The 13,681-nt window shown below is 36.3% G+C and overlaps 1 protein-coding gene across 3 annotated transcripts in view; it reads right to left on the bottom strand.

Annotated features, from left to right (window-relative positions):
- The window catches only part of LOC578611 (equilibrative nucleoside transporter 4), a 25,257-nt gene extending 11,576 nt beyond the window's left edge, over nt 1-13,681 (bottom strand). Inside the window, exons 1-2 of one of the 3 annotated variants that reach the window (XM_030984663.1) lie at nt 13,435-13,681; nt 781-1,363 (exon numbers count right to left, since the gene is read on the bottom strand). In XM_030984663.1, coding sequence (XP_030840523.1) covers nt 781-1,276 — 496 coding nt within the window. In that variant the 5' untranslated portion in view covers nt 1,277-1,363; nt 13,435-13,681. Of the gene's footprint in view, nt 1-780; nt 1,364-1,711; nt 1,898-5,448; nt 5,952-13,434 lie in introns of those variants that run through there. The other 2 variants (XM_030984662.1, XM_030984661.1) reach the window with 2 other exon arrangements.

The raw sequence follows: 13,681 nt of genomic DNA, 5'->3' as shown, positions 1-13,681 counted from the left end.
GGTGGAAGAGGGGATATAGGCCAACGTCCAATGACGCATATATTCAATATTTTGCCAATAAAATATATGCATCACTGAAATTATGCTCATGATTACTGTACTACTGAAATAATCATGATTTTTGTTTAATCTCCCATTAAGCATTGTATTCTAATGTATTGTAATGTTGTCTGGGTTGTACAGCAGTGTAGGACAAAATAGCATACACGTGGGAACAGCAAAACTATGTAACTTTCATTCTGATTTTCCTTCATTTCCTGCTGCTTATAAACAAAATTAGATGTATTTTTAGACTCACTAATAATGGATGTAAGCATTACGAATGGTTAATGATCTAGGCTCAATATTTTTCATATACTTAGGCATGATTATTTTTTGTAATGAGCTACTCCCTATATCTATGTCTACTGTGTATCCATCTCAAAACTAATTAACAGCTATCCAGTGGGTTTGATAGTCAAAATGCCAATTAAAATGAAATATTAATGAATGCTATAATGGCATAAACCCGAGTCAGATATTGTTATTATTTGTGTAAAGCCAACTTTCGCTTGACACTTTCAGGTATGTGTCCCCGGGGATGACATTTCCTTTGACTGACGCATGCAGGCAATCATGAATCATACCCCAGTCACACAAACGAGATCGATACCCGACCGGCAACAGACCGAACAAAATATTAATTTACCCAATCATGGTCAAGTATCGGTGGGTTTCGATTCTGTCCGGGGGTGTGACTGAGGTATCAACTTCTCAAACTCACAATTGACCTTGACTTACTTGTGCAACCGAATGACGTCACAGCGACCGCAAGCAGTGTGACGACATATCCGAACTGCTTGGGTAGGCTCGAATCCAGCCCCACGACGAGGAATGAGGCCAGAAGAAGTGCCGACAACGCCATGATCTGACCCAACAGGATCCTTCTTTGCAGCGAGATCTTGACCACTAAGGCGTTGTTGAGCATGACGGCGGCGAAGCCGACGAGCAGGTAGACGAGGCTCATGTCGAAGACGATGGTGGTGCCAGGGAAATGACCGTGGAAAAAGTCGACGGCGGTGACGAAGCTGTTGTAGGGTAGAAGGAACCCCGTCCCGGCGAGGAGCAATGATATGTAGACGCAGTTGTAGGGATCTTGTGGTCGTCGAACTCGAATGGGATGGTGATCGATGATGTCGGGAGAATCGGACATCGTTCCGGTGTCTTCGGCGTTGCAGTTGACGTCGCTCCAACCCACTGGCTCGGTCATAGTACTAGGGCTTCGTTTTTCCACCATTGTTTTAAATATTACCTGTATCCAATTGCTAGAGAAGATTATATCTTACAGCATTGTTAACGACCAATTTGGCAGCCATCTCAATACCTAGGTGACAAAGAGACGAAAATAAGAGGAATATAATAAACAATTTTGACGGAAAGGAAAGATAAAACGAAGAGAATCATGATCACAAACTCAAATTATGGTATTTTAGAAAGTAAGAAACAAAGTAGGAAACAAAATAAGATTGTATTTGATTGTTTCAATAATACAGATAAACAAAAAATAAAAAATAAAGAAGAAGGCTACAAAGTGAATACCATGAGTTCACTTTCGAACATAAACACAATCCAAAATGTAAACAATTTATACAAGTCCTTTTATGGAAGAATAGCACAGTTAACAGATACTTCTATCTCACGAAATACGAAATACTATACGGCCCATATCTACCTCCAAAACTGTTGCCTGTTGATTCTTTCTCGTTATGAGAATAAAGTAAGGCCTAACAGAAGAAAAATGATATCACTCCCCAGCACGCACAATTAAACTTCAACGTTCATCTGTATACTCAATGTAACTAGTGTTTTTATGGTGACGTATCTAGCAAGGAAAGCAAACAGGGAAATAATGCAAATTGCGAACAAGCTGACGCACACAGCAAACAGAATCAAGTGTCGGAGAAGACTTAATGAGATATGTTCCCAATTCTTTACTGATGGGGTATAGCGATGCTTCGTACTAATTTCATTAGACCAGTAACAGGAAATGAGGATCGCCTTATTAACATTTGATTGGTTTCGGTGGATAGAATATAATGTTAAGGGAGGTGAGTTATTATGAAACACTGGCGTATATAGAGTGGGAGCACTAAGTGATCCCCCCCCCCTCCCGACATATTTCAAAACAAAAACAACTATTGCGTATCTATACCGAAGTGAAAGCCTCTTTTTCTAAATCATTTTACTTATTGAAATTAAAGCGAAGAGAAAAAAAGGAAGAGAGCCTGGGAGACAGTGGGAGAAACATAGAGGGAGAGGGAGAAAGAGGAAGAGGAAGACAAACATACATGTAGACAAACAAAATTCAAATCAGCCATTAACGTCACGCCCATTCCAACTCGGAGATGAACAAGTTGATGAAAAGAAATAGCAAGACGAAAATGAGAGAGTTATGCACAGAATAATGCGAGGCAGTCGTGCCAAAATTAACTTTCTAAACATTTAATGGTCTCACAAAATTTGTTTCGAAACGGATGTACATGTACTATTAAAGAAATAAACCCATTGTTCGTGATAATGCATGTCTACTGGGAAAAAAATTGTCAAAAGTTATATAGTGACGATAAATTATTGTATTTGTAAAAACTTTTAAATTTCACAACCCTGGATCAACACTCCCTCATCCTCTCTCTCTCTCTCTCTCTCTCTGTCTCTCTCCCTCCCCCATTCCCATTCATTCTCTCTATCATATAAGCCTACATCTCAACCTCCATGCTTCCTCCTCCTCTCTTCTCTTTCTCCCCTACCCCTCTCTCTCTCTCTTCTTCTTCAGCTTGCCAAATGTCGACTTTCAAATATTTTGATTTAAGTCACAAGTCATGGGATAGCTAGAGAAATTTCCAAACGCAAGATGACATTTGCTGATCCATTCTTTTTTATACTCTGGAAAACAGCTATGATGATGATGATGATGATGATGATTCAAATCATGTCGAATTATTTCTGTCTATTTTTGTAAACATTCAAAGAAGCAGGTTCCTCTAAGGAAGTCGGTATTTTCACCTGTCAGGCATGATTTGAAGTGTTCTAGAATGTCACTCTCATGAAGAGAGGAAGGGAGTGATCGAGTTCCACAAAAATAATGAGGAGCAGTGCATGGATGTAACAGCACGGTCTCGATCTGTGTGTTTTTGTTTTGATGAACGTCTGTAAATAACAGACGTTCATCAAATCAGATTTTATTTTGTTTAATGCAGTCGAAAGACGCGATTCGGGACCGAACCTTAACCCTGCCCACCAATAAACCACCTCATCATCCGCTTGGAAGGCTTGACTTTTCTTCAAGGCGCTCCTTTTTTACACGTCATCGGATATCGTCAGACCTTACCAGGATCATCAGATTAAATTAAATGAATTATTTTTGCTCGTACCCTCCTACATTCTCTTATTTGTGTGTGTTACAATGGGTATGAATGAACAGGATCTCCGGAAAACTTAGACAATGATAGGGCTTTCGCCTTGTTTTGAGTCTCTGTAGTCTGTAGTACAAATAATATAAATGAAACTGAATTAACAAATGTGTGCTAAAATTGACAAATTTTTTGACGATTGCATGTACAGAAAATGAATCAAATATCAAATAAAATGCAACCCCATTCGCCTCATTAAAAACAAATTCGGTTTGCAAACTAGGAATCAATTTCACTTTGCCTTACCGCAAGCGTCACGTGACTCTCTATCATCACAAACTAATCAGCCTTCATTACCTTACACAGCTTGTGACATTGGATGCATCTGTCATTGATTTTAGTATATTGTGTCAGGTAGCGAACCTGTTGAGGGACTCTAGAGTAAGTTTTCTTTTTAAAATTGAATAAAAAGGCCCTTGAAAGGTAAACGAAATCATTATTAATCTAAGATACACAGAAGGAAGCAACAGTTGAGGTAACGCTATCACGGCCATTACTTTTAATAATCATCATAATTGTATATAGAACCTGAAATCAGTCCCACATTTTTACTAATTTCATAGGTATGAAATAAAAAATAAGAGAAACGGAATGGCAAAATTCCAAATGAATCGAACCAAAAATAAGGGAATCATAAGTGTTTGAAATATGAGATCACCTGAAAACTATGCGAATCTCAAATAGGCAATTTTGATCGGTGGAATGTGACGTCGTCATGGACAACACTCCCGTTTGTCATGTTCAAAAATAATATCATTCATTTCTGTTTTTCCTCCTTGGTGCTTTCTTCCCTCCCTTCTCACAACATGAATATAATGGATAGCATATCATTATAGATCTCCTTAAAACAAAAGACCCCCTATAGTCATACATTATGAAAATTGACATTGTCGTCCGGTACATTTAATGTGAGGGGCCCATAGGCATATAGTGATTTGTCAGATTATACCATCTGCTACTTTTTCTCAGCTTTCTTCATTTAAAGACGTCTAACATTTTGTTTCACCAGTATCTGCAATAAATATTTTGAACACTGGTAGTCACGTTTAAAGTAGAAATACATAGAGAGAGAAAGAGGGGTGGGGGCGGGGAATATAAATGATTATGTAGATTCTAATAAAAATTCTCCCTCTCTCTCTCTCTCTCATTTTTATTGAATCTCTAACTCTAAAAGCATACATACACACACACACACACACACACACACACACACACACTCGATCACCCTTACAATCATAATACAATTTACCGGTATGTATACTGTAATGGGTGACAGGAACCCAATAATTCCACTGCCTACGTCATACTTATATGACCTCCTACCTTATATCGACAGGGCTACATGGCAAAAGCAGGCGATTCATACAAAGTCATTGTGCGTGTGCGTGTGCGTGTGTGTGTGAAATTTATATATTATAGTACATTAGAGAATAAAGTTTTGTTTTTAATTCACCGTATTTTATTTACATGCATGTACTCATATCGTCTACAGTTAGTTGGATGAAATTGTGCAGCATATAATTTTATATACGACATAGATGTAATCAAGTTAAAATATCTTAAAATAGTTATGTTGATTAATGTACTATTACCAGCCTCTTTTTTAAGTAAAAGATTATATCATGTTTTGTGTTTTCAATAAAATAACTTAAACTTGACATCGCAATACTGCACATGTATTCGCATTCGTGCTGTTTGCCGAGTAGACCTACACTAGTATTCATAACTAAATGATAAAATGAAGACGGTTCCGACATGTATTGACAAACACAATCTTATCTTGTATCTCCAGCAAATGGACATTATCATGGCAACCAAAGTCGCTTTCATCACTACACTCGTCGCATCACTGTTGTCATAGGGAACGGTTGACAATCTCATATTTAACCTTATATACATGTGCATAACTCTCTCACATAGAGCCTGACCCCTATTCTATAATAAATTAGCTCAATGGCGGAAACACTGTTTTCCCATTATGATTCGTTAAAAACATTACCTATGTTTTGGTCCTCGTATTTCGCACTTGAGGTTCATACTAAGCCTTGATCACAAATCCATATGCTTTGATTTCACTGGAACAGTATATAGGACGCATTCAGTCATATATCATTATATCCGTCATAATTATTCGTCGTCGTCTTCATCATCCCCGTTGTTATCCTTATCACCACAAGGATTTCCTTTTCTCTCCTTATCTTGATCCCGTTCCCCTTCCCTCTCGCATTAAAAAACTACGAGTTCCTCGATCCGTAGACACATATCAACCTGTTGACATCGGACAGAAATCTGTGTTCACCGAAATACTCTGCATGGCCCTTCATTAACTCTATACGCCAAGACGTTGTCGCTGTATTTCAGATTATTATCCAAGACTCGCAGATGATGAAGAGAGGGGAAAAATATGCGCGGGAACGACAGTCGATGAAATTGACTGACATAATACTCGCCACGCAAGTGCATTGCCTGTTTAGTGTTTAGCGGTCAATGGCGCTGATTTATAGTTCGCGCGCGCCTGCATGCATGGCATATTGCCAGATCCTCGCTACTATATCAACTCCCTGCTACAAAATATGATTCATTATCATCTGGGTACAGGACAGTGTAAGATTGTGGATTCGTACATGCCTGGGTGTAATTTTATGCACATTATTATTCAGAGAGGCACCAGAGTGCATGTAGGCTGTTCATAATGGGGCCAGCTTTCAGAACTCTCTGACAAGCATAAGGGCCAATTAAATAAATACAATAACCCCCCCCCCCTAAAAAAAAAGGGGGGGGGAATTTATGAAGTGTTTCCAGACCTAAATCACTGACAACTGAAAAAAGATAAATAAATGCCCCTCCCCCTTCTCCCTCTCTCTCTCTCTCTCTCTCTCTCTCTTCCTCTCTCTCTCTCTCTCTCTCCTAAGAGCGGAGGCAGTGTCAAAAATATGGGAGAATCGTCTCCTGCTCCACCGTAACGCCATCCCTGTGATGTAGCACGCAGCAACCTTGGATGCTTTCGCAGGGCTTATTAATGGAATCCAGTAGATACTTTGATTACTCTGCGTTAATAATTATCCTTGTATCTGGCTCTGATACGAATTACTGCCATTCGTCGTAAGCATGCATGCAAGAGGTTGAACTACTATGAATATATATCACACGATGATACCGCATGCACAAATCATGACATAGAAGGGAATCCAGGTATCACAAGTACATTGTACAAGTACACGTTTGCCGATATTACATTTGGCCTGGGGTACGTGTTCCCTCTGTACCACACCCTAGATGTGGAACATCACTGATAATTACAAGTTATTGAGAAAAAAATAAGTCGTTATAAATTATTCAAAACAGAGTAGAAATAGACTATAGTTCAAAATGAACGTGTTCAAGTAATTTCATACTATTTTTTTTTTTCTTCCGAGAATGTATTTGACGAACTTTCACCCATTCCCGATTCATTGCAGTAGGCCTATATATTATTATTATCAGAATACGAGTTATACCGAGTTGTTACAATATGTAAGACATGCCTCATACAAGCTTCTATACCTCAGTTACTCCGCTAAACCGTCCAATTCTTTTCCATTTGAGGTAACAGCACCGTTAGTGTGATTGCATGGAGTTCAGGGTTTCGACACAAGCTAATTAAATTACGACCGTATATGCATGCTCCAAACGGTAATTTTGCAAATTGCAAGCTGAATGAAGAATATTATTGAACAAATACTGTAGTATTGATATTTATCACAAATTTGTTTGATGCATAGTTACCATGGTTACTGTATAGGCCTTAATTAGAATGCTTAACAATTACACGCTTTAATTGCTCCGTATAAATAGAGCCATCTTTTGTCCTAATTATGCTTCGATTGCTCTCGCATAATAATGTTCGGCTCTGGGTAAATGGTTGTCGAGTCTTGAATATCGGACATTAACATGCAGGCCTCCTGCGGGAGATAACCCGATGGTTATTAATTCCACTGAGGGTCACTATTACTAATTAAATCTACCGATAGCAATCGTATGGTCAATCCTCTAGTCGTCGGCTGCCCGCTTGAAGCATGTTACTGTCATTAACTATACATAGCTCTTACGACCTTCTTGAATTAGCCGTCATATTCATGAAGAAGTTCATAAAACGATGTGTGATGAATGCTCAAAGTGCGCTGACCACTTGGATAATAATCGATATTTGCTTTATGTTTGAAGGATAGGGAAAGCTACAAGCAGTTATGAATTATGCTGGAATTGGAATTGCATATTATTGACAAAAGAAACGTAGATTCAGGGTAGTTGTAACTAGAGGATGAATATATAAGATGAATGATTTGATTCATTTAGGGCATAAAGGACGGCAACATAATTATACATATCTTATTAGGAGCCTTTAGCAATATTATTCAATTCAATTCAATTCATTTTCATTTTTAATAAAAACAATACAATGGTATGTACAATGATAAGCATTTGCCATATATAAGAAAATGAAAATAGAGAACTAATAAATAAGGCCAAATGGCCTTATGGAGGCATAGTTCCCCGAACATATACAAACAAAACTAAAAAAGAAACATGCATGACAAAACATGACAGTGACATCGTTCATGGCACGTAATACAAATGGAAATAATCATTACAAAATCATAGGTTCGAAAACAGCTATAGGTAATGCTGTATAATTATGAATATGGGTACAAGAATTAATGATATTTAGATGTAAGATGCTGCTTCAATTTTCTTTTAAATAATGTTAAAGACTTGCATGAGGATATATCAGGAGGAATAGAGTTTCAAATAACAGGAAAATTGTTTCTTACAGAATTCAAATATATATTTGTCTTAACTGGCCAAAAATGAAAAGAGTCTCGCCCACGAGTATTATAATTATGAACATCATTATTTAAAGTTGGGATGGAGATGAACGGATAAGAATTGTTACTTTTGTCGTTATTGTTATCAACATTTTTTTTAGCAGATATTTTTGCATTTATTGATAAATCAAATACAAAACATTCAAATAAAAATAATAGTATATAATATAATTGATTTACATAAAGAGTGACAACTGAAATACACACACATAAACATGCATATATAATTGAAAACTTAAAAATATGGAGGTAAGTAAAAAGAACCAAGATAAGAGCAGAGACCAACTATCATAAGCATTGAATGCTTGAGTCGATAACAGCTGGGAAAGAGGGGGGGGGGGGGTACATGACGCTGTTATAGGAGTCTGTAAACAAATAAATAAACAAAATCCAAGTGGGTATGTCATCAAAATTGACGCAGGATAAACGTCTTGGATAATCTATCGGTTATGATGGAAACGTTATTATATCCTATGATTTTTTTTTAATTTTTAATTTTTAATTTTTTAATTTTTAATTTTTTTTTTTAAATTCAGAATACTCATTCCCTAAATCCGACCCAATACTTTAGAGAACTTGCTAATGCTCAACTCACAGCGATGATAGTTGTAGAATTGAACATTCTGATATAAGTCACGAAACTACATCAAAAGACTTCTAAACATTTTGTCAGCTGCAAAGTCAAGACTATTTTATCAAACGGCGTATCAGTTTCAGTCTACGGTTTTAAAGTACATCTTGACAGTTGACGCAAGTGTTAAAATGTTTCGCTTTTATCAACATTGTCTGCAAATTAGCATGATTCATTTTTGGTTTACGGATTTCCCCCTAAATGCTCCCTCTGTATCAAAAAAATATTGCTTTATTTCGAAAGAATGACAGATACTATCAAATAATATAGTACTTTTCCGAAACAAAGATCAGATAATATATGGAAACGTTTTTTTTAACGATATAGAGGTGAAATAGTTTATTTTGTTATGTATATCCTAATCTTATCTTTGAAGGGGTGTTTGCATTTGTTGTGACAGGTTTAGATAGCTCGCGGGTTAAATCTCACTTTTATATTTCATTTGTTGGTTTCTCAAAGGTCATATCACGCGTTAAATGAGAAAAAAATGGTTTCGTGATACTAGATCGGTGCATTTTTCTTTACGATGATTTTTAAGTTTGTTAAGAAGCTTCTAATTTTCGAATCTTTTTAACATATAGGAATTATCAGAAGAATAGAAGGGGCGGATCCACTTTAGTCTACTGCACTCTTCCTACCCCCCTCACGCTTTGCACAAAAATTAAGAATTATTTTGATATTTTGTTGCCATTACGCGGAGTAATAGGGGGAAAATGTAGTTTTGTATTTTGTATTCACGGACAAGAAATTCTATGCAGTCGGCAACAGAGGAAAGCCTAGTATTGTCCCATGCATATTTTACATTCAGAGATTTTTAAGAATACCCCATAATTATGTTTGAGTTGATAGTACCATAAAGAAGCAAGGATAGGCCCAGATATTTTCAATGTATATTTATATCAATTACCCACTTTGTAATAATATATGATAAAGATCCATGTATGAACGATAACGATTTTTTGGAGTTTGAATAAGACAGTCTGCTATAGTATAAAGTGCTAATCGAGTTTGCGTATAACTTGTCAGTAAGTGTGACTTGAGAAATGTGATTTTTCAGGCGGTCCTGATAAGAATCTATATCATCGTTCCATCAAAAGTCTCTGATGTTCCGTTAACGTTCAAGGATTATGTCAGTGTCAAATAGATCAACAGCATTTAGATACAAATGTCCCCCTCTCAAATCATACCCTTGCACATAATACTAGCGATCTCTAAAAAATATTTACTGACGACTTCGTTTTATTCCGGTATTTTAAGAAGAACTGTTAAGCTGTCAATATTATATTAACATGTGCAATCACTTAAAATAAAGAGAAGTGAAAATGATTAGAACGTTGTTTCTTTAAATCCTCAATCCCTTATACTTATATATCAATATCATTTCAAATAAATAGAGGTGAAAATTATTGTATTGGGTGTTTCCTTAAATCCTCAATCCCTTATACTTCTATTAATATCTCGACTGATCATGCTTTTTAAGTAGTTTATACGAAATGGATGGTCAGGGTAAGATATTGTCACAATCGCGACGATCTTTTGGAATAATGTCACCCGTTCTGCCTTTAAAGCAGATTGATGACATTAAATATTCAAACAGTAGCGGGGTCGGTGTAAGCTTTCATTTTCCCAGACAATACTGTTTTATGCCGAGTATCAAGTTATCAGTAATAGCTAAACGATGGCTTCCGTTGACTGGATTATTATCAGTGACTCATTATATCTGATTGTTCGACATCGCTGAATTCCTCTTTCGACGAAGCTCAATTAAATATTGACACATAATTAGCAATATTCTATTCATGAACATTATAGATCAGAATTTTAGATCATAATATTTTATATGATAAATTACAACCGACAAGGTATCATAATTATATATCAGAAAATGTCTTAGTAGATACAGATGACGGTATAAAAACTCATGAAACGCCCTTTTGAAAACTGAAAATGTCTGTTCATAATAAACATTATGGACATTGATTGGTTTCGATTTGTTTGTCGTTACGATATTCAATAACTTGTATTGATTTTTTAAAAATGTTGACATGTTTAATATCTGATCCGTATACCGACCAGCTTTTACTCTACATTCCGAAATCTACTATTCAGCAAGAATTAATAACATTTAAGACGTCCTGTTATTTTACGATTCAAAGGACAACTTTATCTGGATAATAATTATAATCTTTAAGATGATATTGCTTTGAAACTATGTTAGTTTCAAAGCAATATTTGAGGAAATCCGATTTCATGCAAAATAATCAAAGCAGGTTATCTTCATTTGTTTTTTCTTTTTCTTTTGAGATAAACTCGGGGAACAACTTGCCATCGACCACAACTATATTGATCGCCTCTCACACCACTTAAATATCATCGGCTAATAGCATCGCAGTCCCTCTGTGCTTAATATAAATAACTACACTTTAGATATTTTTGTGTTTTGTATAATAAGAAACTCTTACCCAAAATATCCTACTCAGTTTAACATGAAAACGATACATACATCGTACCATGACCCCACCACAGCTTCATTAATCTCTTTATGTATTTTTTGTAATTGTATTTATTAAAATTCATTAATGTATATACAACAATACTCAAAAAATATAAATTACCTTATAATGTAACATGTTGTTTTTTTAGATATATTTTGTCATGCTTTAAACATTTTTTTTTGATGGAAATGTGGAAATAAATTCAATTCAATTCAGTTTAGTCTACATGATTGTATAGAAAAGTTTAACGTTGCTGTCCAAACAGAGTTTAATTATAACTCACACTCGTTTAAAGGTACTATGTCCCATTTGCAGGCCAAAAAAATGAAAAAGTTAAATTCCAACTGCATTTGAAAGATAATACTAATTTAGAACTTCCCTAAAAAAGGTGGGGCTTGAAAATGTCTTCAAGTGGGAAAATAACGACTATTAGTTGTCAAACCGACTTTAGGGATATAGAGCCCAAAAGTAATAGTCTTGATTTTCAGACAATTATTGTACCGAATGGTCATACGTTTTACGCTGCGCAAAGATTCAATCAGTTTAATCTTGGCCATCACAAGAAGTGTTTTATTGATGTAGACAAATGCTCATGTACCCTTTAAAACTCTTTTCATGTATGTTATTACCAAAGAAGAAAAAAGCCAGTCAGTCACTCAATAATGTCTGACAGTGAGGTCTAGCAAGTAAACGGGTTTCCTTGCATAATTTGAATACGAGGACACTGCTAACGTTTAAATTTCACAGATAGGACATACATGACATATTCATAATTCCTGCAAAGTTCTACAGCATTTGAGGTTGGCTGCAAAAGGGACATGGTACCTTTAAGGCAGCTGCAAATTCGATTCCCGCGGGGCATAGTCAATTTCTCGGCTTCCTCCGTTTTCTCAATACCGGTACCATGGACCCAATAAAACGACCGGGAGGATTTTCATTTCGATGAGTGATTTATGGAGATGAAAAAAGTGGGTCAAATTCAGAGTAATCACGATTTTGTCGCAAATCTGTTCTGCGATAAGGATAGGTCACGTGATGCATTTTGAACACGAACACTATCGCTATATTTTAACTTTCGAACAAATTACCGAAGGCAATTTTCATAGCCTAACCGTGATTTCATTTTATACATGCTTTTTGGTGTAAAGAAGTAGAAATAAATTCAATTTAATTTCAATCATATTACTTGTGAGATGAAAATGCTTCTGTCTCTTCTTCTATAGACACTGATTGACATTAATCTGTAATTTTGCATATTCGTTTCAGATTTCCGTGTTGATTTTTTTTTATAGCCGAGTGTGCATTTTCCTCATTATGCTTTGCATTGGCAAAATAACACTAGCCTATATTTGTGAGCAAGCTTCTGATGATAATCATTCAAACATAACATAGATTTTATGGAACAAGTAAAATCTAGAGCGCTTTTTTCCGCTTTTTCTTCGCTGAGATTGTATAGTCTATACTGGCAGAACTGCACCGAGAATCGTGCTAAAAACAGAATGTGCACATTCTGCGACATATTTAACTTTTAACATATTACTTGTGCATAGTCGAATAGATTAATCTATCAGAATGAAGATAGAGACAGTGAGACACTATGGTCATGCAATGCAGGTTCTGTGATATAACGCGTATTGTTCATGGCGTGGCGCCTTGCTGTAAGTGGTGCTCCGCGGCGCCACTATATAGCCGTGTATCGTCCAGTGTCTACCAGCAGGCTGGTATTATGTTGCACGCATGGATGAAGCATCCCCCTTTTCGGCAGTTAAACTTGTTCAAATTCAAATGTTGGATTAAAGCTTCCCATTATTTTGTTCATGTTTATGAGAAGGATTCATAGTTGGACGCATGAAAGTCATCACTGCCGATGATGATGATGATGAGGAGGAGGAGGAGGGAGAAAAGAGTTGAGTATCACAGAGTACCTATCACAGAGTGCCTATCAGAAAGCTCGAATGTCAATCACAAATGCATACCACATAATTAGTACTTACCGAAAATGCATACCTTTTATCATCCTGATCATGTTAATAGTCCAAGTTGATATTAGGATTGATCAAGTGAATACGATGATCGACCGGTCAACAACCATTTAGGCTTTCGGATACTGAGTACAATGATACCCGATCTGATCCCTAAGGTTTTCAACATAAAGGCCTATCTCGAAGTCATCGTAATTAATTGTGCATGAACTCGATCCTGCTGTATAGGACTCCTAACCAAACAGAGTGAACCGTTTTG

This window comes from Strongylocentrotus purpuratus, unplaced genomic scaffold (assembly GCF_000002235.5).
Source record: "Strongylocentrotus purpuratus isolate Spur 01 unplaced genomic scaffold, Spur_5.0 spur5_scaffold_14, whole genome shotgun sequence".
In the NCBI taxonomy this organism is placed as follows: Eukaryota; Metazoa; Echinodermata; class Echinoidea; order Camarodonta; family Strongylocentrotidae; genus Strongylocentrotus; species Strongylocentrotus purpuratus.
Note: the sequence above shows the minus strand (reverse complement) of the source record. Positions and strands in the feature narration are given on the sequence as shown.